General features: G+C 43.1%; 1 protein-coding gene across 1 annotated transcript in view; it reads left to right on the top strand.

Moving 5' to 3' along the window:
• Positions 1 to 23,007, top strand: part of CPEB3 (cytoplasmic polyadenylation element binding protein 3) — a 45,066-nt gene that overhangs the window by 18,988 nt on the left and 3,071 nt on the right. The window contains 5 exon segments of the mRNA XM_075612760.1: positions 902 to 1,069; positions 1,753 to 1,842; positions 10,707 to 10,825; positions 14,601 to 14,715; positions 16,381 to 16,562. Of these exon segments, the coding sequence (XP_075468875.1) occupies positions 902 to 1,069; positions 1,753 to 1,842; positions 10,707 to 10,825; positions 14,601 to 14,715; positions 16,381 to 16,562 (674 nt within the window).

Genomic DNA, 23,007 nt, shown 5'->3' with positions numbered 1-23,007 from the left:
GAGAAACTGGGTCGCTGGAGCGTATATGTCCGATAATTATACCGTATTAATATGGTTCAGCTCAGGAGTCCATCTGCTTCCCAACGAGGGTAAAAAGAAACCCAGGAGGAAATGCCACTTTCAGATTTTGCAACCACTGTTTTTATTTAGTTTCAGGAACATTAATATGTTTTGTTTGTAAAAGTTTTAAATGGTCTAATGTGAATTAATATCTGTGAGCTTTGAGCAGTAAGTTTAACAAGTCCTTTGTTCCTCGAGCAGCACAGAACTAACCACAGATCCATCATTTTACACCTATGTAGAGAAATGACCTTAACTTGGTTGAACGGCAAAGTTTAGTTTGTAAAATAGATGGGTAGTATCTGGAATAAGCCTTGAAATATTGCTCTGTCTAGAACTACAATATGTTGATTTTGATTATCAAAGGACACGCGCAGTAAGCATAATATGTATAAATTAAATAGTATGATTGCTTACTCCTCCTTAAAAGTGTAACAAAGGTAAGAACTAAACGTAAGTGTCCCATTATGTCAGTGTTAAAACTATTTTGATTTCTGTGCCTATAAAATAAAAATTAGAGGACAAACCAATAATACCAAAATGGTAACTTATAATGCAGGAGAGGAGACCTGGATCGAACATCTAGTACAGGGACGTCCAACTCCAATCCTCAATGGCCACCAACAGGTCAGGAATATCCCTGCTTCAAGACAGGTGACACAGTCATTGACTGAGCCACTGATGTAGCCACCTGTGCTGAAGCAGGGATATTCTTAAAACCTGACTTGTTGGTGGCCCTTGAGGATTGGAGTTGGCCGCCCCTGGTCTAGTTAAAGACTGAATCTAGCTACATTAAGACTTCAGCTTGAGAGCGCAGTCACCATTTCCTCTTACCTTCCAGGTCGGTCCTCACTCTTTCCGTTTGAAGACGGCTTCTTGGGCGACAGCCACGGTGACCAGTCTTTATCATCAGGCTTAAATTCTCCAACACACTGTCAGAATGGGGAGAGGGTGGAGCGCTATTCCCGAAAGGTGTTTGTTGGGGGACTGCCTCCTGACATCGATGAAGGTACTTTGCTAAAACATGTGAACACTTTGTGGATTAAATCATTAACCAAAAATGAACATTGCTTTTTATACTTGACTCAGATAATCGTACCTTGAACCTATACTCTAAAGACCTTGCAATCATGTTTTGTTTTAGTAATGGGACTTGCAGCAAGGAGCTAGTATAAAACTTTGGGTTTTCCCGATGCCTTAACCTCAAGGTCACTTCTCCAAAAAAACAATCAGTGCTCCAAATCTTCAACATGGTGTATTTAATGACAATAGAAGAACAGCAAGCGTAATCAGAAATATAGCACAATATAGCAAAATCAAACAGTGTCCGCTCTGCTCCTGTGTCCACACAGACATACATACTGAGACACACAGAGAAACAATGTCCTTCCCAAGGTTATACAATACTGGCACGTCACCTCAAACTACATTCCCATTAACATTTCCTTAACCACCAAGGGATGCTGTTCAGATCATAATTTTTGTTTCAAAAGTAGGATGAAAGGAGCCTGTATTTATTAATTCACAAAGTAAAATACTTCGAATAGAGGGATCAGACCAGAAACTAATTTGAATGTTGGCCTCCTCCATGCTAGGGAGCATTCCAGTGCACTTCTACGCACTGAATTGTTTAAATCCGCAGATCACTTCATCTTGTATCTCATTGAATGTCTGTGCTTTCTTCCTTTACAGATGAAATCACTGCAAGCTTTCGCAGGTTTGGACCGTTAGTGGTGGATTGGCCTCATAAAGCTGAAAGCAAGTCATATTTTCCCCCAAAAGGTAACAAGCTTATACTGCTGTGTCCTTAAAGAACTGACACTTTAGGCCTTTTGAGTTGAAATGATTATTATTAAAACACTTGCACAAATCAGTAAGTACTTTTTGAAACGTCGTGTAAGTGCAGACCTAATCGTTTTGTTATTGGGCAAGCTAATAATATCGAAATAAATATTAGTTTAATTTATTGTGACATCCTCCAACCAACGTTTTGGCCAGCAAGTGGCCTTCATCACGGATTGGAGGGACGGGGGGGGGGGTGTATCCTTTTTAAAAAGGAAAAAAGTATTTGTCGCTCCCTGTCTTTGCTTCTCTGTATTTACTCAGCTGTAGATGCAGAATTGTATTATTTTCTGGTTGTCCTTAATGATTTTATTTTTAACTTCTGTGCGTTTTCTTCCGGTGATGGATTATACACACATACACACATATATATAAATATACACATACATATACACATACATATAAACATATAAATATACATTCATACATACATATAAACATACATACATATAAACATAAATACACACATATACACATATAAATATACACATATATACATACATATAACATATAAATACACAAATATACACATATATACATACATATACACATATAAATACATACATATATACATATGCACACAATATTGCATTATTCACTCTAAGTAGACCCTGTGGTATGTTTGTTTCTACTTGGCAGGCGGTGCCTCCAAAACAACCTGGAATAATTTGTTGTGCTGAGAAATATTTTACCCACAGAATCCCATTAAGGTTTCAGATATGTTCTAGCAACAACTTTCCTGTTCCTAACGGATTTACTTTCTCTATTTATAAAAATGTTGTTGAGCATAATGTGTTGTAGCAGAAGCCAAGTGAGCACAGAGCCTGCTATCTATTCCTGTCATGATTCTAATTAGAGAAAGTTCCTTCAAATCCTCTGCCAGCTGCCTTGTCTGTCTGTCTGAAGGTGCTAAACAAGTGCTGTATGGCCCAACTGTTCCCGGTTATTAATAACCGCTTTATTCGTTATCAGTCTTGGTTTTGCAATTCTGCTTCTATTTCACCTCCATGGAGAACCTTTGGCCTTTTTGTTATAGTTCGAAAGAGCGATTGTCAAGAGTTTGCTGTGGATGTAATGCTACCTACCGTGAGGGCATGGAGGACCCCTAAAAAACCCAGGATAGTCATTACTTTTTACTTAATGATCCACTGTTCCACTTTCTATTTAATGTATGGATTTATCTTACAAATGGCTCTCCCTTGGTGTTTTGCAAACCTAAATGTGTACCTTTCTAATAGCATATGGTCGGAGGAGCTGCAGCGTGGTCATTGTACACAAGTGTGCTTCTATTAAGGATGGAAATGATGAACCTCAACAAAGACCGACTTCATTCAGTTGGTATTACTTTTCCTATTCCTAGACATTGAAGATGATCTTCACGCTGTCCACGCTGTCATAGCACAGCACTGTGATTTTAGCTGTTGTGTCACAAGTGTATCAGCTGCCTAACTCCTGAATAATAATGTGTTGCTACAAATAGCCAGGATGCCTCTTGCATGTTTGCAAGAGCTAAAGGATATAGCACAGACACCAAGTGGATAAAGACAGGTAGAAGGATTGTACAGAGCCGTATACTAAGTAGGTCAGTCATTTCCACAGATCCTTGGATTTTATCTCCGGAAAGGGTTTTATTGTTGGATATGGAAAATGTTATGCCAGAAGACTCGTAATAAAGACATTTTGGACCTCTTCATGCATTCCTAATGCATTTCTGGACAAAGTTGTTGCTCTGACTCATTAGGCTGGGAAATATTTTCACAGGGCGAAAAAAAATCCATATCTTCAAGTGATTTGCCATACATACTGAGATATTATTCCTACAGAAAGAATAGGTTTTTTTTTTTTTTTTTTTTTTTTTTTCAACTTGTGTTTTATTATTTTTCAAGGGAAGGGAGAGGGAAAGGGGGCTACCGAAAATAAAGAGGGGTAGGTGGGGGGGCATAGGGGAACATCCACAGCGGTCTCCACGCAGGGAAGAAAGAATGGTTTTTAATGTTTTGATCCTCGTTTCTGGATGTGTTATTTTCTGCTGATTTTTCTATTCTGAAATAATTGTATTCTTTCTGGTCTTTGTAGCCTTGAGGTCTTAAATAAAATTAGGAATATTTGGAATGACTCATGTTGTTGCCATGGTAACTCATTTCACATAAGGTGCATTTGTGTCTAAGAAGGTCCGTGGTGTTGTGTATGGCTTGCATTTGCCTAAATACAGCTTTAAAGTGACATTGTTCAGGCCTAAAAGATGCAGCAACTGTTTCAATGTGTAAGCAGGAGGAACACATTTGCACATTGAGAAAGCGGTTCTTCAGGTATAACCTTACAGTTCCGGTGGAAATCCTACTTTAATTGGCCAACTGATTTTACAGTATATGTAAAATAACAATGTTAACATTTTGAGAATGTAGGAAGAATAAGTATTTCAGCTGGCTATATTGTCATATCTCACGACGTACCACTGTATCAGGACATACTAGAACTCACACAATGGAAACGGGCTACACTGCTTTACGTCTTCCTAAAGCACCATTGAGAAAATATCGAAATATTTCATTTTTAAATTACTTCCGTGTATCTATGTATATGTGTGTGTGTGTGTGTGTGTGTGTGTATATATATACATATACACATATATATATATATATATATATATATATATATATATATTTCATTTTTAGATTACTTCCGTGTGTGTGTGTGTGTGTGTGTGTGTGTATATATATATATATATATATATATATATATATATATATATATATATATATATATATATATATATATATATTTTTTTTTTATAGCAATTGGGAATATTGCTGTATGCACATTTGCATGTCTTAGACAGGTCTGCAACCCTGCCTTTCACCATTATCAAACAGCATACAGTGATTCCACTGCAGCAAGGGATTCTGGGAAATGACATGCAAATGAGCACACAGTACCACCTTTTGCTTCAAAACCATGTGACATGGTCCCCTATAAGCGTATGCTTGCTGCATTGCACAGCTTTTGGGCACAGCCTGGGTTAAGATTCATAGCCAGTAAACCTACCCACAGACAGCTGGTTCGACCTTAATGGGTCTCATCTGTGTGAGGTTGGTTATACTGGCTTTGCAAAATGAAGATTATGTATATATATATATATATATGTATATATATATATATATATATATATATATATATATATATATATATATACGCTCAACATGTCTCATTGCTCACCCTCTGTGCAACTAATCTCTAGCCCTCTGTATTCTGTCTTAACTTGTTCTGTGAATTCCACCCAGTCTTCAAAATAGTCACCTTTTCACAGAAAGCTGAGAGAGGATTAATAAGTGTTTCTTACAACAGGGGGAGGGATATTTAACCGTTATAGTGCTACAGAGGAAGCATAATGCATTGCTATAGAGATTCAGTGCAATCTCCTTCAGAAATAAAGGGGTAAGGAATTGAAGATATTGTGGGATTTGTATCTCATACTTGAACAGTTTGTTCTCTGTGCTTTCTTCCATCGCGCCTGGAAAAATAGAAAATACCATGATATTGTCAATATTTTTTAACTGTTCTGTAGCCTTCACAATGAATACTTTGGAAATAAGCTGTTACCTTGGTCTTTTATTTTTTAACAGACCAAAGGCTAAATACTCTTGACCATGCCAACTGTTGCACAATAACGTTAGCATTTTCTGGGAATCCTGATTTAATGAAGTACAGGCATACCCCGCATTAACGTACGCAATGGGACCGGAGCATGTATGTAAAGCGAAAAAGTACTTAAAGTGAAGCACTACCTTTTCCCCACTTATCGATGCATGTACTGTACTGCAATCGTTATATACGTGCATAACTGATGTAAATAACGCAATTGTAACAGGCTCTATAGTCTCCCCGCTTGCGCACAGCTTCGGTACAGGTAGGGAGCTGGTATTGCTGTTCAGGACGTGATGACAGGCGCATGCGTGAGCTGCCGTTTGCCTATTGGGCGATATGTACTTACTCGCGAGTGTACTTAAAGTGAGTGTCCTTAAAGCGGAGTATGCCTGTAAGCAGTCTTGCTCTGTATATAGAACTCCTCTGGTCCTCCTTAGATCTCATCCGATCTCCAGCTTTGTCTCTGCCCGCCTCTTGCGCCCTACTGAAATATTTTTCCTTTAGTTCAGCATGTCTCCGGACCTCCTACTCCAATCTGTGTTTGCCTCTGTAGAAGAGATGTAGTATATTCTTCATTAAATGCCTAGTAACTGCACGGGGAAAAAATCCTAGCAGACTGACCAGGTGCTTGTAACGTATTCTTGTCCCACATCCAACATGCCATTCACCGCAGCATGCGCCAGGGTGGAAGGGTGTGAAAAAGAGTGGGTGGCCCGAAGGGAGAAGGGGGCAAGTGGTAGAGATGTGATGACTTGTACAGTGCAACATTCTATTATTCAAGGTTAAAAACAGGTAGTGTGATGGGCTGGCGTTAGTCTCACTCTTGGGACTTTTATCAGAATTTGTTTGATGAAACGGTTTTGTCTAATTCTGTTATACATGTGCGTTGAATATATTTATTTGGTCATCTGTTCTGTGCCTTCTATGAACTCGCTCATATTAATTGCTTCAGTTTACCAGGTGTTTTGTGTGTACGCAATGTCTTTTTATAGAAATAATATAGTATCATCGGTTGACTCCATAAAATGTATGGATTTATGTGATTGAAAACAATGTCGACCATTTGTTTTTCCATTTAATGTGTTTATACAATGCAGCCATAAATTCGTTACGGAAAACAAATACACAAATCCTGCGCGCCTCCCAAATTGGCTTACAACGCACCCTCCTTTCTACTTTTTTGATACCTACGGTAGTGCTCTTCCAGTTTTTCTCCTTCTCTACAATTTATTAGTGAAATTCTACGCTTTGATCAGACTATGGAAGGTAAAAAAAAAAAATTAAGTTGACAAAAACCCTTCGCCGTACAGTGTACAGCAAATAAAATGCCTCTCGTGGGCACAGTCGTGTGTCTCAGATCTGCATCCCTGTCTTACCTCATTATCGCTTGGCAGACAAGGCTTCCACTGCAACCAGGGATTCTGGGTAATTGCATGCCATTGAAAACTAACAGTGTGTCACTCTTTACTACTTAACCATTTTAACATGGATCCCTGTAAGCTTAAGGCTAGGTCCCCAGGCTCCGCGGCTGCGACGGCGTGTGCGGCGCACCCAAGGTACGGCCCTCTGTGGGGCCAGTCACAGTAGCTGCCTGCGCATCCCGGCGCGATGCACGACCATATTTAGCAAAGACAAGGAGTTTGTCTTTGCTTGTGGCGACGGAGCGCTGGCCACGGCAGCGGTTCAGCCAATGAGGGCAAACCAGCCACGTGATGTCCTGGCCGCTCCTCTGCCACGCCTCACTGTCGCGCAGGAGTCCACCAAGTCGCGCTGCTGCCGGGAACGAGCACGGCCAGGCACTCCGCCACGCGCACTGGGCCCGCAGCCTATGCCTGTTTTATTACACAGCTTTTCAGCACAGCCTAAAGAAGTCAAGTGCCAGTAACCCTACTTTCAAACCCACGGTCTGTTTGCTAACGGATAATGGGGAAAGACACGGTTGCAGACCTGTCTCAGACAAGCAAATGTACCCATAAGTGGAATTTGTATTTCCTGTACATTTTCCTAAGTCTGATAATAACAAAGGAGCCATTTAGTTGCATCTTTTGATTAAAAAATAAATAATTCAAAAGAAATGATTCAAGCTTGTTAACACCATTTCAGCAGGCACCTACACTAACTACATTATTTGTTCTTGTCCTGTGGACTGGTATTTCGTGAAATATTTGAAAGCGCCCAAAGGGTTCAAAGAACCCTAAAGGACCTCAACCCGTTCTGTCTGCAGCTGCACAGCAGTGGCTTCTGGGTCATAAACAACATGGCAACACATTCTCGGTTACAGCTTCTGTGTCTGGTTGTAACACAGGTAATTATCTCTACATAAACCTTTTTATGTTCTTTAGAATTAAGCGAACGCTTGAAGTGCGAAAGGAGAGACCAGTTGTACGAAACTAGATCAATTAAGACCACCTAGGAACAGGAACGCAGTTTCTGTTATTTATTGCTGCAAGGCAAGCATACAATCTGTGCTCAGCATAGATTGCTGTCAGCATGTTATTATTTTCTGTTCAATTTCTCAAACTCCTTGTTGATTAAACAATGAGAAGAAAGGCAGCGGGCGATGGCAGCCATTAGCACCAGGCATGCAGAAGAACTGCAGTGGTACAAGGTAAATGCCTGTAAAATTGGGGGGGGGGGAGGGGGGGCGGGAGGAGAAATGTTCTCTTTCCATAATTAAACAAACACCTAGTTTCCATGAACAGGGACGAAACCGTTTTCATTGGAACACTTTGAAAACCTAGCGAGCTAACAGGTCATCCATGTTAAATAGGCAGAACTGTGGGATTGCAACATGCATATAAAGCATGTATTTTATAAAGAGAAAGCGTTTGAAAAATTATTTTAAATGATGTTTAATGACAGTGAATAATGCCGTATACAATTTCTTACTGATTCCTTTCTCCTGCCATCCTATTATTTCGCTGGCAGAACTAGCCGAGTAATAGAGGTAATAAGGGCCATACTACCTAAGCGGTGCTATTCACGTCAGTGGATCAGAAGCTGCCTTACGGCTTAACGCTGCTTGGTAAATGTGAGCGAGAATGTGGCGTTGCTGGGAAGAGAGCGGGAACATATGGGGTTTATCTTACGTGTGACCCATAGTTATTCATCACACACGTTTACAAACAGACTTCTCACAAAAGAGATTAGGTAGATTGTAAAAGCAATTCAAAGCACGTGGTTACCTCTAAGATATTAAATGTTGAAAAAAATATACGTTTTTTTAAAAAGGCACCAATCGTCTTCATTTAACTCCTTAAACATGCCAGTACCACTAGTGCCCTCTGGTCCTACGAGGCACCACCACAGTGAGTGTTCAGAACGGGAAAATGTTGTGATCCTGGGCAGCACGGAGATGATTACTCTCTATCCATTACAATTACCAGAGTGCGGGGAAACTGTTTCAGGCGAGGAGAGTCCTGCTTGTGCAGCCAACACAATTTAGACCAACAATTTCTTCAAAGTGCAGGTGTCCTCTAAGACAGAGGCACAAAGTCGAGCTCTACTCACACGTTCATAATGCAAATCTCCATTTAATGTGACAGCCAGGAACAGCGGAATAACAATGTTTCAGGTCCCATATGGACCTTTCATCAGGAGACCTGTACTTTGAAGAAGCTGTACTCTTTATCCATACCACTACTTCTAGATTGTCTACAGCGGCCATTCAGTACATAGTCTTCCCACGGATCCTTTCGTGTTCATTTCATCTCTTAGATTGTGGACTCCATGAAGCCTGATCATTGATATTATGGAGTATAAATCGACGTTTCGCTGTTTTGCTTGTTGTGGCCTTTCACCCCCATCGTACTGCACTGCAGAACCTGTTGGTGCATTATACATAATAATAGTGATATTTCTAACCAACATTTCTGCAAGACTAAAGCTGGAATATGCTGTTCTAATGTTTCATATACCTGTATATCTCTGTGTTCCTTAATATTCAAAGTATCCTGTAGCTAAATAAATACAATTCAAGTATTCGGCTAAATTGTCACAACCGTGAGGTTAAAATGGTTGTACCTTTTAGGCGGGGAAAAAAGGTTCCTTTTCTGCCATTTTTGTTTTGCAAATACTAGGCTCGATACTCAGGGAGAATATATATTTTAGCAATCTAGAGAACATTTTCATTCCCTTAGAATGTTTTTCTTGAGTTAGGTGTCTTTTTCCATCTTTCTTACGTTGACAATAGTATAGTGTGTTTTGTTCTGTTTGAAATTGAGTAGATAAATACTTTTATTTTTGGCTCCTATTTTTGAGATGTCCTTGCTTTTGCTGTAATTAGCATCTGAAAGGGCTTCTACATGAACATTATAAATTACTAAGATGTATTTAATTAGTATAATAGATATTTTCTTTGTTTTTGTCCAATTTTATTCTCCTATAAACTGAAAACTATTTTTTTGTTTCACATGGTCCATGATGCGAACATGACAAAGTTCCCAAATGAAGGGGGCTTAGCCGTTGAGGGCCAATAAATGACATTTGATGTGGTGCTTCTGGCTTAAAGTAGAACAATTTACTAAAGACACTTGAGGACATTAATGTTAACAAAGACAAAATGGCTCCCAGAGAATACATCTTGACATACTGTGCCATTAATGTTATCCTGCAGAAAGGTGGCTTGCTGTGTGCTAATATCGACTTCTGTTTCCAAAGTCATTCTAGCTTTCTGAGAGTAGCCAAGCAAAGCCATTATCCGTACCGATGTTGGGAATGTCAAACCCTCTGTAATCATTCCCCTTCTGTGCTGTAGGAAACTTCCAACATATTGCTAAGCTATAAATCAAACCCTTCTCCAGCACGAATAGTTTCATGTGTATGTGTTTTATGACTTAATTCCTTGATAACTTCCATACTATAAGAAACATGCACTTTACCAAATGATTTCTGGTAATGTACCTAGTACTGTATAATGTTGTCAGGTCGTCCATAAAAACAAGTGGTCCATGCGCTTGACATTTTGGAGTATTCTGCGTTCCACATAGCATATTTGGTTACATTTCTGTATTGGAAGATTATGTATTTATTTTAAACTGACTTAATACAGATGGGGTAATAATTCATAAAAGTTGGTGTCCTATACAGATCACAGCCATTTAAGCACTGAAGCTTTTTCTGGGGACCATTCCTGATTGGATCATTTTCTCTCTTTAAAGGTTATGCCTTCCTGCTCTTTCAAGAGGAAAGCTCTGTGCAGGCTCTGATAGATGCCTGTTTGGAAGAAGATGGGAAGCTTTACCTGTGTGTGTCCAGCCCAACCATCAAGGACAAACCTGTAAGAGTCTTGTGCTTTCTATAAGCAGTTTGGGAAGCGCATTTCCCCTGTCCATATCCAAATGTGCAATAGACCTTGAGTCCCCAAGGCGCCCCAACAGGTCACGTTTTCAGGATATCCCTGCTTCAGCACAGGTGGCTCAATTAGTGATTAAGCCACCTGTGCTGAAGCAGGGATACCCTGAAAACCTGACCTGTTGGGATGTGTTGAGAACCCCTGGCCTACTGGAACTTTTGTTTGCATTCCCAGCGTTTCCTAGTACGACTTTATAACAATGACCGTTCTTTGTTCATCATATATTTTAGGTTGGGTGGCAGCTAACAGGTTGTTGTTGTTTAATGCGTCCTTTGTTGAGCTATTTAAATGACCAGGATTAAAAACTGCTTGTGGTGAACTTTCTTCTTTCTAATCTCGGCAGAAGCAAATTGGTTCCTCTCTCTTGATTGACGGAGGCATTGTTGTTCTTTATAACTTCTGTTAAAATATAATCTCTCTGCTAAACCGGTGACCTTTATTCTTTTTCTAACGTGCTCAAAATTCAAGTTCTCTGGCTGTCTATTCTTTGCCCTGTTTTTATCTTTATCACATTGCAAAATCCTTCTGTAATTTCCTATTTTGGAGAATGATTAATGTAAAAATATTTCTTGTGCGTGCTTTTTAATTGTGATCTTCTATAAATGTCTTAGGCTGCGTCCCCGCTGGCGCTGGCCGCGCTCATGCTTGAGAGCGGTGATGTCGCCAACCATGAGCACCGGGTGTCCTGTATATTTTGCAAGAGGGGGGGGGGCATTTTTTTTTGTCTCCTCAAGCACCAAGCTTGGGAGAGCGTGCGTGCCCACGCATGAGCGCGCGCACCGCGTGAGCGGGACGTCTACATTACAAGTAAAAGAAGAAAAAGCGCCAAGCGCCAAGTGCACAGCACGCTCGGCGACAGCGAGGACGCAGCCTTAGAACCTAATCCTGGTCAATGCAGATTTTGGAATGGGGGACAGACCTGTAGCATGTAGTATGCATTGTATGTTTTGTGATGTTTGTAGGACTGGGGCTTCCTAACTTTTACTCACCTAAATATTACTTTAGTGTTATTCACCACTTTCAAAGAGGCAATCCAAGCAGCTTAAATAATAAAAAATAATAATATATATTTTTCTTGTTTTAATATTTGCAGCCTTTGATTACCTTTATTGAAAACGGATTACCTAAGCTGTCGATCGATTCGTTCTCCTGTGATCGATCAGCACAGATCCTGCTTCTCAGGGTTCACTAAATGGCTGCCTTTCAGTTTCAAAGCAATCCTTCAGTTAGTGTAACTCAGCAGCTACAATGTATTCTTATATTACTACGGTCACATTATTTATTGTTACAGTTTGCAGCTCAAACTGCTGGATATATTGGTAACAAATTATCACAAACAGGAAAGTGTTGCAAAGATCTTGCACTGCTTGGGAGGTGTGCTAAACCTGCTATAGAAATCAAAGGCTGCTCAGGATATTAAAACTCATTAAAAATGTTATTAAAAGTTGAATTTAAAAATAAAAAAAGGTAGTATTATCTAATACTACAGAACTGATTTTTTTTTAAACACACATGTAGAATATTGCTTGGATTGTTCCTTTAAAAAGTATAACCAGCCCAGATATTATATAGTTGCATACTTACACATAGTTACATAGTAGATGAGGTTGACACATATGTCCATCCAGTTCAACCTATGCTAAATTTAAACCGATACTTAGTTCTCCTATATTTATATTGACGTTATATTGATCCAGAGGAAGGTAAATAATAGTCTAACATTTGTCCTTAAAAGTGCAGTGATTAAGTTACAACGATGACTTTAACACGTTGATGCAATATGTGTCCTTTGCCTTGAGTAGTAGTGATTAAGGAGCACATTGAAATAAGTAGTGCTCCTTAATCGGTACCTTTTGGGTTAAATTGCTCATTATACAGAACTGCACTTGGATACCTGAAGCCCTGGTAACATAGGCTTGGTGCTTTCCAGATATTGGATATATAATCTATAATGAGTACTAAAATGGCAGGCCAAAGAGAAATGAACGGCGAAGTCCCACCTCTTCAAATCCAGGCCCCCAATTGGTTGGTGGCTTGGAGAGACGAGGCTCTGAAATTGAGTACGGGTTAAGACGCGCCCTTCTCTTCTCAGTCTTAAAGAGGCAATCCAAGCTGGTTTGTTTTATTCATTTTTTAATACAGGATTTAAGCAGGGGGTCTCTAAAGCTGAACCCCGTGAATTTCAGCTCTGGGACCCCCTGCTACCAGAGATACTTACCTCCAAAGGGGTGCTGGTATCTCCTCCAATTTTCAGCTTCCTCGTCACATTGGCCAATCGGGAGCCGAACGCGATGATGTCACGGCTTTCTATTGGCCTGCAGGGCCCGGGAGCTCTGAAATGCAGACATATAGTGAACCCTGAAGTAGCTACTGGCGCCCCCTTTGGAGGTAAGTACCTCCGTAAGCAGGGGGTCCCCGGAGCTGGCATTAATGGGGTTCAGCTCCGGAGACCCCTTGCTCCAATTCTGTATTAAAATAATAAAAATGTAAATGAAATAACTTGGATTGCCTCTTAAGAGCCTCTGTAACTTGAAATTGGGGATCTCTCTGACCTTTCAGACTCTGGCAGGTAGTCCCACTGGGCATGTTCTCCAAAAGCAGACTAGCCAGTGGCACTGCCGTTCTCATTGCTGCGGTGCTGCTGTATGTAACAAGACAATAAGCCTCACATCGGTATTTTTGGGGCAGTGCGTTACTGCAGAGACTTCTTCTCTGGTGGGAGCCTGAATGCACGTCAATGGTGTCGGTTTCATTAGTTAAGGTGTGATGGCCATTATTGAATACTGATTATAGCCATTAGTGAATAACGGTTAATAAACATCTAAAAGTCTTGAGTTTTCTGGAATGGTTTTTGTAATCCTATTTTCTATTTTTGTAATTCTGTTAAGATGGACAAAAGGTTTATTTTTTCACATTTGTCTGTAATGTTTAGAGAGGGTTGGGAGGTTTAAATGGTCAGGTGCCAAGCCCCTTATCACATTCCCTTCAATGCTGCAGTATGTCACATTCAGCATCTAAACTTCTTCTTTCTCCTCCTGTTATGCTTTTGAATCATCTTAATTTACTTTAATATGCAGCTGTCCAGGCCAGTGATTTGTGGTGTTTTTGTGATTGTGGTGTTTTTGTGCTTGTGGTGTGTGGTGTTTTTGTGCTTTTTTCCCCCCTTCCATCCTTCATAGCCGCAGCCATCTTAATTGAGGCATATAAAAACTATACATTTAATTAGAGAATAGCGTCAGCGCTTTTACTAGGAACTACAGCAGTGTAATGAGCATCTTTTTAATGCATTGTACTGAAACCTCTAGCCCACACATATAGTGAATGTGCTTGAAGTATGCAGTTCTATCCATGTATTTATAATTTGCTGTACAGACATTTCTTAGGTTTCTTTACATGTTTATGCTAGAGTGTTTTTATTGTTCTGGATTTAAATTCAAGCATTTGTACAGTCCCCTGCAAAGTGGGGGGAAATGCATTGTACCCTAGTTAAACTCTCATAATCCATTCCTTATTCAATAAGCCTTCAAGTATTTCTTCTCCCCTACCTCGTGTATTAAATAATGAAGCACCATAGGGAATCCCCACAGATTAACCGTTCACTAACCCTGATTATTTAGCCCTGTTAATTTTCTCTAGAAGAACACAAGCTATATTTTGTCAATCTAACTAGATAAACTCTTTAATTGTCTTGCCCATGCAGGTCCAAATCCGACCCTGGAACCTGAGTGACAGTGACTTTGTGATGGATGGTTCTCAGCCTCTAGACCCCAGGAAAACCATTTTTGTTGGGGGAGTCCCACGGCCCTTACGAGCCGGTATGTTCAAAAAGCATTGTCCATTTCTTTTATTTATTTATTTAACGGCTTTGCTTGCCACTAAGTAAAGCACAGTACCCGACTCTCCCATTATGGCCGCTGCCCTTACGTGTGAGGTGGAGGGGCGAGGTCCTGGGGAGCTCTTTGCCACCCTCACACAGTGAAAGACATTACAAGTCATGTAGCGCAGAGTGTTATTATAAGGATGGAACATTCTACCATTACTTTGATTGTGGAACGGTCTGCTGAGAATGTTTGTTTTTTACTCGGTTGACTTACTCTGTGCCCATAAGGCCAGCAGCTTATTATATAGTACTGTTTTTATGCAAACCATAAGGTTGGTGTAGATGTGTTTTTAACCTCTTTGGTGCTATAAAGGCTTTTGCAATGTTTCCATAGTTTAATCTAAAAAGCAATTTAGTAACTTAAATAAATTGATTAATTGTTACCTTAAAATAGTTTTTTGTTTTTTTTTTATCGGCGCATTTTAATTTTGGCAGATAGGTTAAGGTTTTTGTTTTAGCAAAACTAATGAAACTCCACCTTGACTTGTCAATTTTAAGAGCACTCCACCCAACTAACCTCCATTTTGTTTTTTTAACAGGATCAGAACCGGCGGGTCTTCCATTGCTGAACCGCACTAATTTCAGCTCCAGGGACCTCCTGGTTCCCAAGATACTGGTGAAGTTACCGGCATCCCTGCCTGATGTTTAAAGGGAATTTAAATGGCCATCCAATAGGAAGCCACAACCGTTGAAGTTGCAGCTTCCTATTGTCTCAAGATGTGACCGCCATTTTATTTCCCCGGGGGGAGATTTAAACTTGGTAACTTCATTTGTAAGTATCGCAGGAACCCGGGGGCGGCCCGCCCGGTTCCCACCCTGTACAAAAATGGGGGGAAGACGTCCTCCGTTCCTTGAGCAGGGAGGGGAATGATATGGCGGTCGAACCATGGGCTAGACTGACACTTCCTCTACAGCTTCCTATACAAGAAGTGGGAAGGAATGGGATTGTGATAAGGACCAAGACTCCGTAGACATGAGGCCAGAGCAGAGCATATTAATTGTTAGACTGGGGTATATCGAGGGACTCCGGCTTTAGATTTTAACCAAAAAACATGACCGACTGATCATCTTGCACTTTTCATTAAAACCAGTAAACACTGGAAATTAAGCATCTTTTCCCATTAAATTCCTCCTCTTGTGGCAGCCCATCCAGAGGTAGAAGACAAAGGCCTCACGGGGGAGTATGGAAACCAAAAAAAAGTGCACCGACAAACACCAAATTCAGATGCGTGTCCATTTTTTGTCAGTGTTAACACAGATCAACACAGTTTTTTTTAATTAAAGGAAAACACCGGATAAAATAAATACAGATTTTATGTAAAAATAAACACTGAACACCAGAATCCACTAGATATATTAAACTAATAATCCCGGAAAATCGATATCCATATCAGATACGTGTTATTACAATTTTACTATTTATGTACTAGATCTCTACAAGAAAATGTGAAATGAGCATGTTTAATGTAGAAATGACTGCGTTTACCGGAATGTTTATAGAAATATCAAATGTGTCTTATGTGTAGGACCTTCAATATTTGTGCTTGTACATCAAATAGCTGCTGAGTTTACTTTGTCTGGATGTGCTCTCTTCCTGCAGTTGAGCTGGCGATGATTATGGACCGTTTGTATGGAGGTGTCTGCTATGCTGGCATTGATACAGACCCAGAACTGAAGTATCCAAAGGGTGCAGGCAGAGTGGCTTTCTCCAATCAGCAGAGCTATATTGCTGCTATTAGTGCACGTTTTGTCCAGCTCCAGCACAATGACATTGACAAACGGGTAAGTCGCTAACCATCAAACGAGTTGAATCATCAACATTTAGGATCTCAGTACGTACATGAAAATCAAACATCCATTTATCTTCATCTTACCGCATTTAACGTATTTCCCACTCTTTTTATTTTTTAATGCAATTTGTAAAGCACTGCTTGTTGCATTGCAATACATTAAAAATGTTATTTAGAGGTTTTTTTGTTAAATGCTCCGAGTAATTTTCTCATAGTACAGAACTTTTTTATTTAAAAAGGACATGTAGGATATTGCTTGGTCTGCAGCTTTAACCAATATCTCATAGAAAATATTGAGAGGGGCAACACATATAAAGGCAACTACTGCCTGTTACCCGTTGTTCAACCTCTCTGAGGCCCGGCAAATCCATGGGGTGTAGCAACCGTTTGTATGTGAAGATCCAATGCCATCTGAATGAAAAGCAAAGCACAACCAGAATAATAGAAAAAATTCTGATCAAGAGGCAACTCCCATAAAAACACATTTATTTGATTACTTGCTCACATGGATAACCAACAGAAAAAAAACACGCGCCTACGCGTTTTGAGCCATAGCTCTTCATCAAGGTCACGGTGTTTTGTATTACAGGCAGGAGACTTGGATAGCTAGACCTGAAACATTGAGGGTTTTTTTGTTTTTTTTTAACAATAGAGCAAATGGGATTAAGATGGAAAGTTTAAAAAAAAAAAAAAAAAAAAAAAAAGCAAGACAATAGAATAACGTTTGTGAGTACAATGTAATGTGATGCATCAAATAAGAAAAGCAGAATACATACAGTATGCTGAACGCAGCAAGATGTCCTATCGCCGCCAACTGGAAAAAGCTGGAGGCACCCACTATAGGACAATTGGAGTCGAGAATATGGGAGGATATGGGGATGGAACAGCTGTTACATATAACCACGGACACAAGGTTCAAATGTGAGCGTCTCTGGCGGCCGGGGTCAGAGTTTATTGGTAACCGAACATTGTGAATAGATTTGAGAGAGGAAACACCTGCCAAATTGGGAACCATAGGGATTATTAAATACGGGTTTGACACGTTTTAGATTTTACTTTTAATCTAATTTTTTTTATTTGTTTCGTGATTGTATGTATGTACTTATCATTTAAAATGGCAACTGTTTTGTAGTGTATTATACTGTGTTGTATGTTTACTGTTATACAAATGTGTATTACAAATAAAGAATTAAAAAATAAGAAGAATAGCAGATGGGAAAGCTTTTATCCTCTCTATTACTGACAAAACTATACTGTGTATACTATGTAGCTTTTTAAAGTTACCACTATTTGTAATTGCCCGACTAAAGCTGTTCAAGCTCCCAATTTCTCTGAACACCTTACATGCGCAGTAATTATTCTGTCAGAGGCACATCACAGGCTTTTTGTTCCCTGAACATAGCACATATTTAAGAAGCGGAGTTGGTTACGAAACTGTAAGATTCAGTACGGATTATCTTTGTTTCGAAATAACACACTGTTTGTTGGCTTCTGTTATGGAGGGTGGCAAAGAGGGCAGCTCATGCGTAAGGGAAGTGGCCATACAGTACTTGCCACTGGAAATGTAGTACTATACTTTAATTAGGGGTAGCCGAAGTCTTTTAACAAAATGGGCAAGGCTCTTTGAATACCATTTTGCATCGGTTTAACACGATATTTTTGCACTTGGAATAGATTGACAGCTTCTATTTTAAAGTAAGGGTTTATTGTACAAGAGTTAAAAAAAAAAAAAAAAGCAAGTTTAATTAAAAAAAGGAGTGTTGGTGACCAGTCAAATATTACATGCACATTCCAAAGTACAGAACATGCATTCTTAAACATGTTCTATGCTTTCTATTGACCTGGAACGCTATCTTAATTCTCTTAACTAACTTTGTTAGAAATAATTTTTTATGCATAATCAGGGTAGGCGACGGCATTCTAGACTCCAGCGGTGGCCGTTGGTCAGGGCGGTAGGAGAGAGAAAGTGTGTCGGCTCCCGGCCCTGCGAGTGGCCCCCTTTTCTTTATCATGCACTTTCCCCCTCTATCATGCAGTTCCCTCTTTCGCGCTTCCCCCCTCACCCCCCCCCCCTCCGTCTCTCTCTCTGGCACTTCCTCCCCCCCCCCCTGTCTCTCTCTGACACTCTCCCACCCCCATCTCTCTTTGGCAATTTCACCCACCCCTCCCTTTTCCCTCTGGCGCACTCCCGTCTCTTCTCCCCCCCCCCTCTGTCTCTCTCTGGCGCCTTCCTCCCCCCCTCCCCCTGTCTCTCTGGCACTCTCACCCCCCCCCCCGTCTCTCCCTGGGACTTTCACGCCCCCCCCCCCCCCCTGTTTCCCTCTGGCACTCCTCCCATCTCTCTCCTCCCCATCCCCCTGTGTCTCTCTGGTGCTTTCCTTCCCCTGTCCCTCTTTGGCACTTCCCCTGTCTCTCTCTCTGGCACGTCCACACACCCCCTCTTCCCCTCCCCCCCCCCTCCACCCCATCTCTCTCTGGCACTTTTCACCCCGCCGTCGCTCTCTGGCAGTCCCTCTCTCCCCCTGGCACTTCCCCCGCTCTCTCTCTCTGGCACTTCCCCCGCTCTCTCTCTCTGGCACTTCCCCCCGCGCTCTCTCTCTCTCTCTCTCTCTCTCTCTCTCTGGCCTCTTCCCCCACTCTCTCTCTCTCTCTGGCACTTCCCCCGCTCTCTCTCTCTCTCTGGCACTTCCCCCGCTCTCTCTCTCTCTGGCACTTCCCCCGCTCTCTCTCTCTCTCTCTCTGGCACTTCCTCCGCTCTCTCTCTCTCTGGCACTTCCTCCGCTCTCTCTCTCTGGCACTTTCTCCGCTCTCTCTCTCTCTGGCACTTTCTCCGCTCTCTCTCTCTCTCTCTCTCTGGCACTTCCTCCGCTCTCTCTCTCTTCTCTCTCTCTCTCTCTCTCTCTCTCTCTCTCTCTCTCTCTCTCTCTCTCTCTCTCTCTCTCTCTCTCTCTCTCTCCTCTCTCTCTCTCTCTCTGTGCACTTCCCCGCTCTCTCTCTCTCTCTCTCTCTGGCACTTCCTCCGCTCTCTCTCTCTCTGGCACTTCCTCCGCTCTCTCTCTCTGGCACTTTCTCCGCTCTCTCTCTCTCTGGCACTTTCTCCGCTCTCTCTCTCTCTCTCTCTCTCTGGCACTTTCTCCGCTCTCTCTCTCTCTCTCTCTCTCTCTGGCACTTCCTCCGCTCTCTCTCTCTCTCTCTCTCTCTCTCTCTCTCTCTCTCTCTCTCTCTCTCTCTCTCTCTCTCTCTGGCACTTCCTCCGCTCTCTCTCTCTCTGGCACTTCCTCCGCTCTCTCTCTCTCGCATGTCCCCCTCTCTCTCTTTCTCTCTCTCGCACGTCCCCCGCTCTCTCTCTCTCTCTCTCTCTCTCACACGTCCCCCGCTCTCTCTCTCGCACGTCCCCCGCTCTCTCTCTCTGGTTATTTCCCTCTCGCGCTCTCTCTCTCTGGCACTTCCCCGCTCTCTCTCTCGCACTTCCCCCTCTCTCGCTCACTTGCACTTCCCCCTCTCTGTCTCTCTCTCTTGCGTGCTCTTCCCCCCCTCTCTTGCGCTCTCCCCCCTCTCTTGCACTCTCCCCCCTCTCTTGCGCACTCCCCTCCTCTCTTGCGCACTCCCCCTCCTCTCTTGCGCACTCCCCCTCCTCTCTTGCGCACGCCCCCTCCTCTCTTGCGCACTCCCCCTCCTCTCTTGCGCTCTCCCCCTCCTCTCTTGCGCTCTCCCCCTCCTCTCTTGCGCTCTCCCCCTCCTCTCTTGCGCTCTCCCCCTCCTCTCTTGCGCTCTCCCCCTCCTCTCTTGCGCTCTCCCCCTCCTCTCTTGCGCTCTCCCCCTCCTCTCTTGCGCTCTCCCCCTCCTCTCTTGCGCTCTCCCCCTCCTCTCTTGCGCTCTCCCCCTCCTCTCTTGCGCTCTCCCCCTCCTCTCTTGCGCTCTCTCCTTCCTCTCTTGCGCTCTCCCCCTCTAACTCTCTCCCAATTCCTCCCCCTTTCCTTCCGTGCGCTCTCTCTTCTGCCCCCCCTCTCTTTTGCTGTCTCCCCCCTTTATGGACTAGTTACTCATGGAGCCGATACAGGAAGGTAGGGCAGAATTGTGGCGGGGCCTAACTTCCAGGTTCGGACCATAGGCCCTCTCTCCACAGCCAGGCCCGTACAGAGGTCCCTGTGCTCTCACCCTGTCCACCACAGCCAGGCCCCGTACAGAGGTCCCTGTGCTCTCACCCTGTCCACCACAGCCAGGCCCCGTACAGAGGTCCCTGTGCTCTCACCCTGTCCACCACAGCCAGGCCCCGTACAGAGGTCCCTGTGCTCTCACCCTGTCCACCACAGCCAGGCCCCGTACAGAGGTCCCTGTGCTCTCACCCTGTCCACCACAGCCAGGCCCCGTACGAGGTCCCTGTGCTCTCACCCTGTCCACCACGGCCAGGCCCCGTACAGAGGTCCCTGTGCTCTCACCCTGTCCACCACGGCCAGGCCCCGTACAGAGGTCCCTGTGCTCTCACCCTGTCCACCACGTCCAGGCCCCGTACAGAGGTCCCTGTGCTCTCACCCTGTCCACCACGGCCAGGCCCCGTACAGAGGTCCCTGTGCTCTCACCCTGTCCACCACGGCCAGGCCCCGTACAGAGGTCCCTGTGCTCTCACCCTGTCCACCACGGCCAGGCCCCGTACAGAGGTCCCTGTGCTCTCACCCTGTCCACCACAGCCAGGCCCCGTACAGAGGTCCCTGTGCTCTCACCCTGTCCACCACAGCCAGGCCCGTACAGAGGTCCCTGTGCTCTCACCCTGTCCACCACAGCCAGGCCCCGTACAGAGGTCCCTGTGCTCTCACCCTGTCCACCACAGCCAGGCCCCGTACAGAGGTCCCTGTGCTCTCACCCTGTCCACCACAGCCAGGCCCCGTACAGAGGTCCCTGTGCTCTCACCCTGTCCACCACAGCCAGGCCCCGTACAGAGGTCCCTGTGCTCTCACCCTGTCCACCACAGCCAGGCCCCGTACAGAGGTCCCTGTGCTCTCACCCTGTCCACCACAGCCAGGCCCCGTACAGAGGTCCCTGTGCTCTCACCCTGTCCACCACAGCAGGCCCCGTACAGAGGTCCCTGTGCCTGTGCGGGCGCGTCATTCACTTCACCCTGTCCACCACGGCCCTGGGCGTAACTGAAGCAAGTTGGTTTACCACAGCAATGTCATTCACACACCAAAATGTCCTCAAACAGAACGTTTATGGTAAGAAAGGAATTAAATAGAGGTAGCCGTTTAGTCCAATAGTGCACAAAAGGTGAGTATTTCAGTATTAAGTGACACCTTTTTTTTTTTTTGAACTAAGAATTTATGATTCAAGGCGAATATTCCAGAGTTAATTCTGTATCGCCAACATTCTGCCAGAAATCCCTTTTGACTTCAATGGCTATTGTCCGCTTAATGCAGCCCGACTGTCCAATCCGGACAATGTAGAACAAGACCCTTAGTCCAGTGAAGCAGTAATGAGTATCGCTTGACCTGACAGCGTAAAACTCTCGAAATTCAAATAATAAAAGGTATTGCGTAATACTGATGTGCTAAAATAGATGCCTGTTTCACATTGGCTGTAGGTAAGCCAGTGATGGACTTCGCCATATACTGTACATGAGAAATAAACATCAATGAAAACAATGCCCTTTCTCGTCTAAGTACTTTGACGTGGATTTCAGGAAGCTGTAAAATTATACTTTTATACTCTGGATCACCATAAATGTGCCGTTTTTATTCCAGTCAGTAGGACGACATCCTAAGGGGCACATTTGTGCGCAAAAACAATATATACACCCACAGATTTATAAATGGATAATTCATTTTTTTACTTAATGAGAAATCCCCTGCTAAAACCACAACAACTCCACCCATTATAGTTTCATTGCCTCTGAGGTCCTGAAGTGTTGGGTAGAGAACCTCTAACTCCACGTGTATGTGGGACATTGTACTCTCGTCTAAAACAGGATCTCACGCTCATGAAGAACTTTGGCTGCTCCTGTATGTTTGCTGTGTATATGTTGCAAATTGGATTTTCAGAGTGACCAAGTTGAAGTGGTAGCTTGAGGGTTGTGTGATTGGATCATGTCATTTGTGATGCCATTTGTAAATTGTATACACACATAGAGAAACCTGCTCCTTGGTCTCAGGAACCATCATGCAAAATGTGGTTGTAATATCTTAGAAGCAAACCATGGCATTTTTTTAAATACACAATTAAAGCAGGGGGTCTCCGGAGCTGAACCCCATTCATTCCAGCTCTGGGGACCCCCTGCTTCCAAAGCCATTTACCTCTGTAGTGGGTGCCAGTAGCCACTCCAGGGTTCACATAATGGCCGATTTTCAAAGCTCCCGAGCCTTGCGGGCCAATAGGAAGCTGTGACGTCACCCGGTGCGGCTTCCTATTGGCCCATGTGACGCAGGAGCTTTAAACTGCAGGAGATA

This window comes from Ascaphus truei, chromosome 8 (assembly GCF_040206685.1).
Source record: "Ascaphus truei isolate aAscTru1 chromosome 8, aAscTru1.hap1, whole genome shotgun sequence".
Taxonomy (NCBI): domain Eukaryota; kingdom Metazoa; phylum Chordata; class Amphibia; order Anura; family Ascaphidae; genus Ascaphus; species Ascaphus truei.
This window is presented reverse-complemented; position numbering and strand designations above follow the sequence as displayed.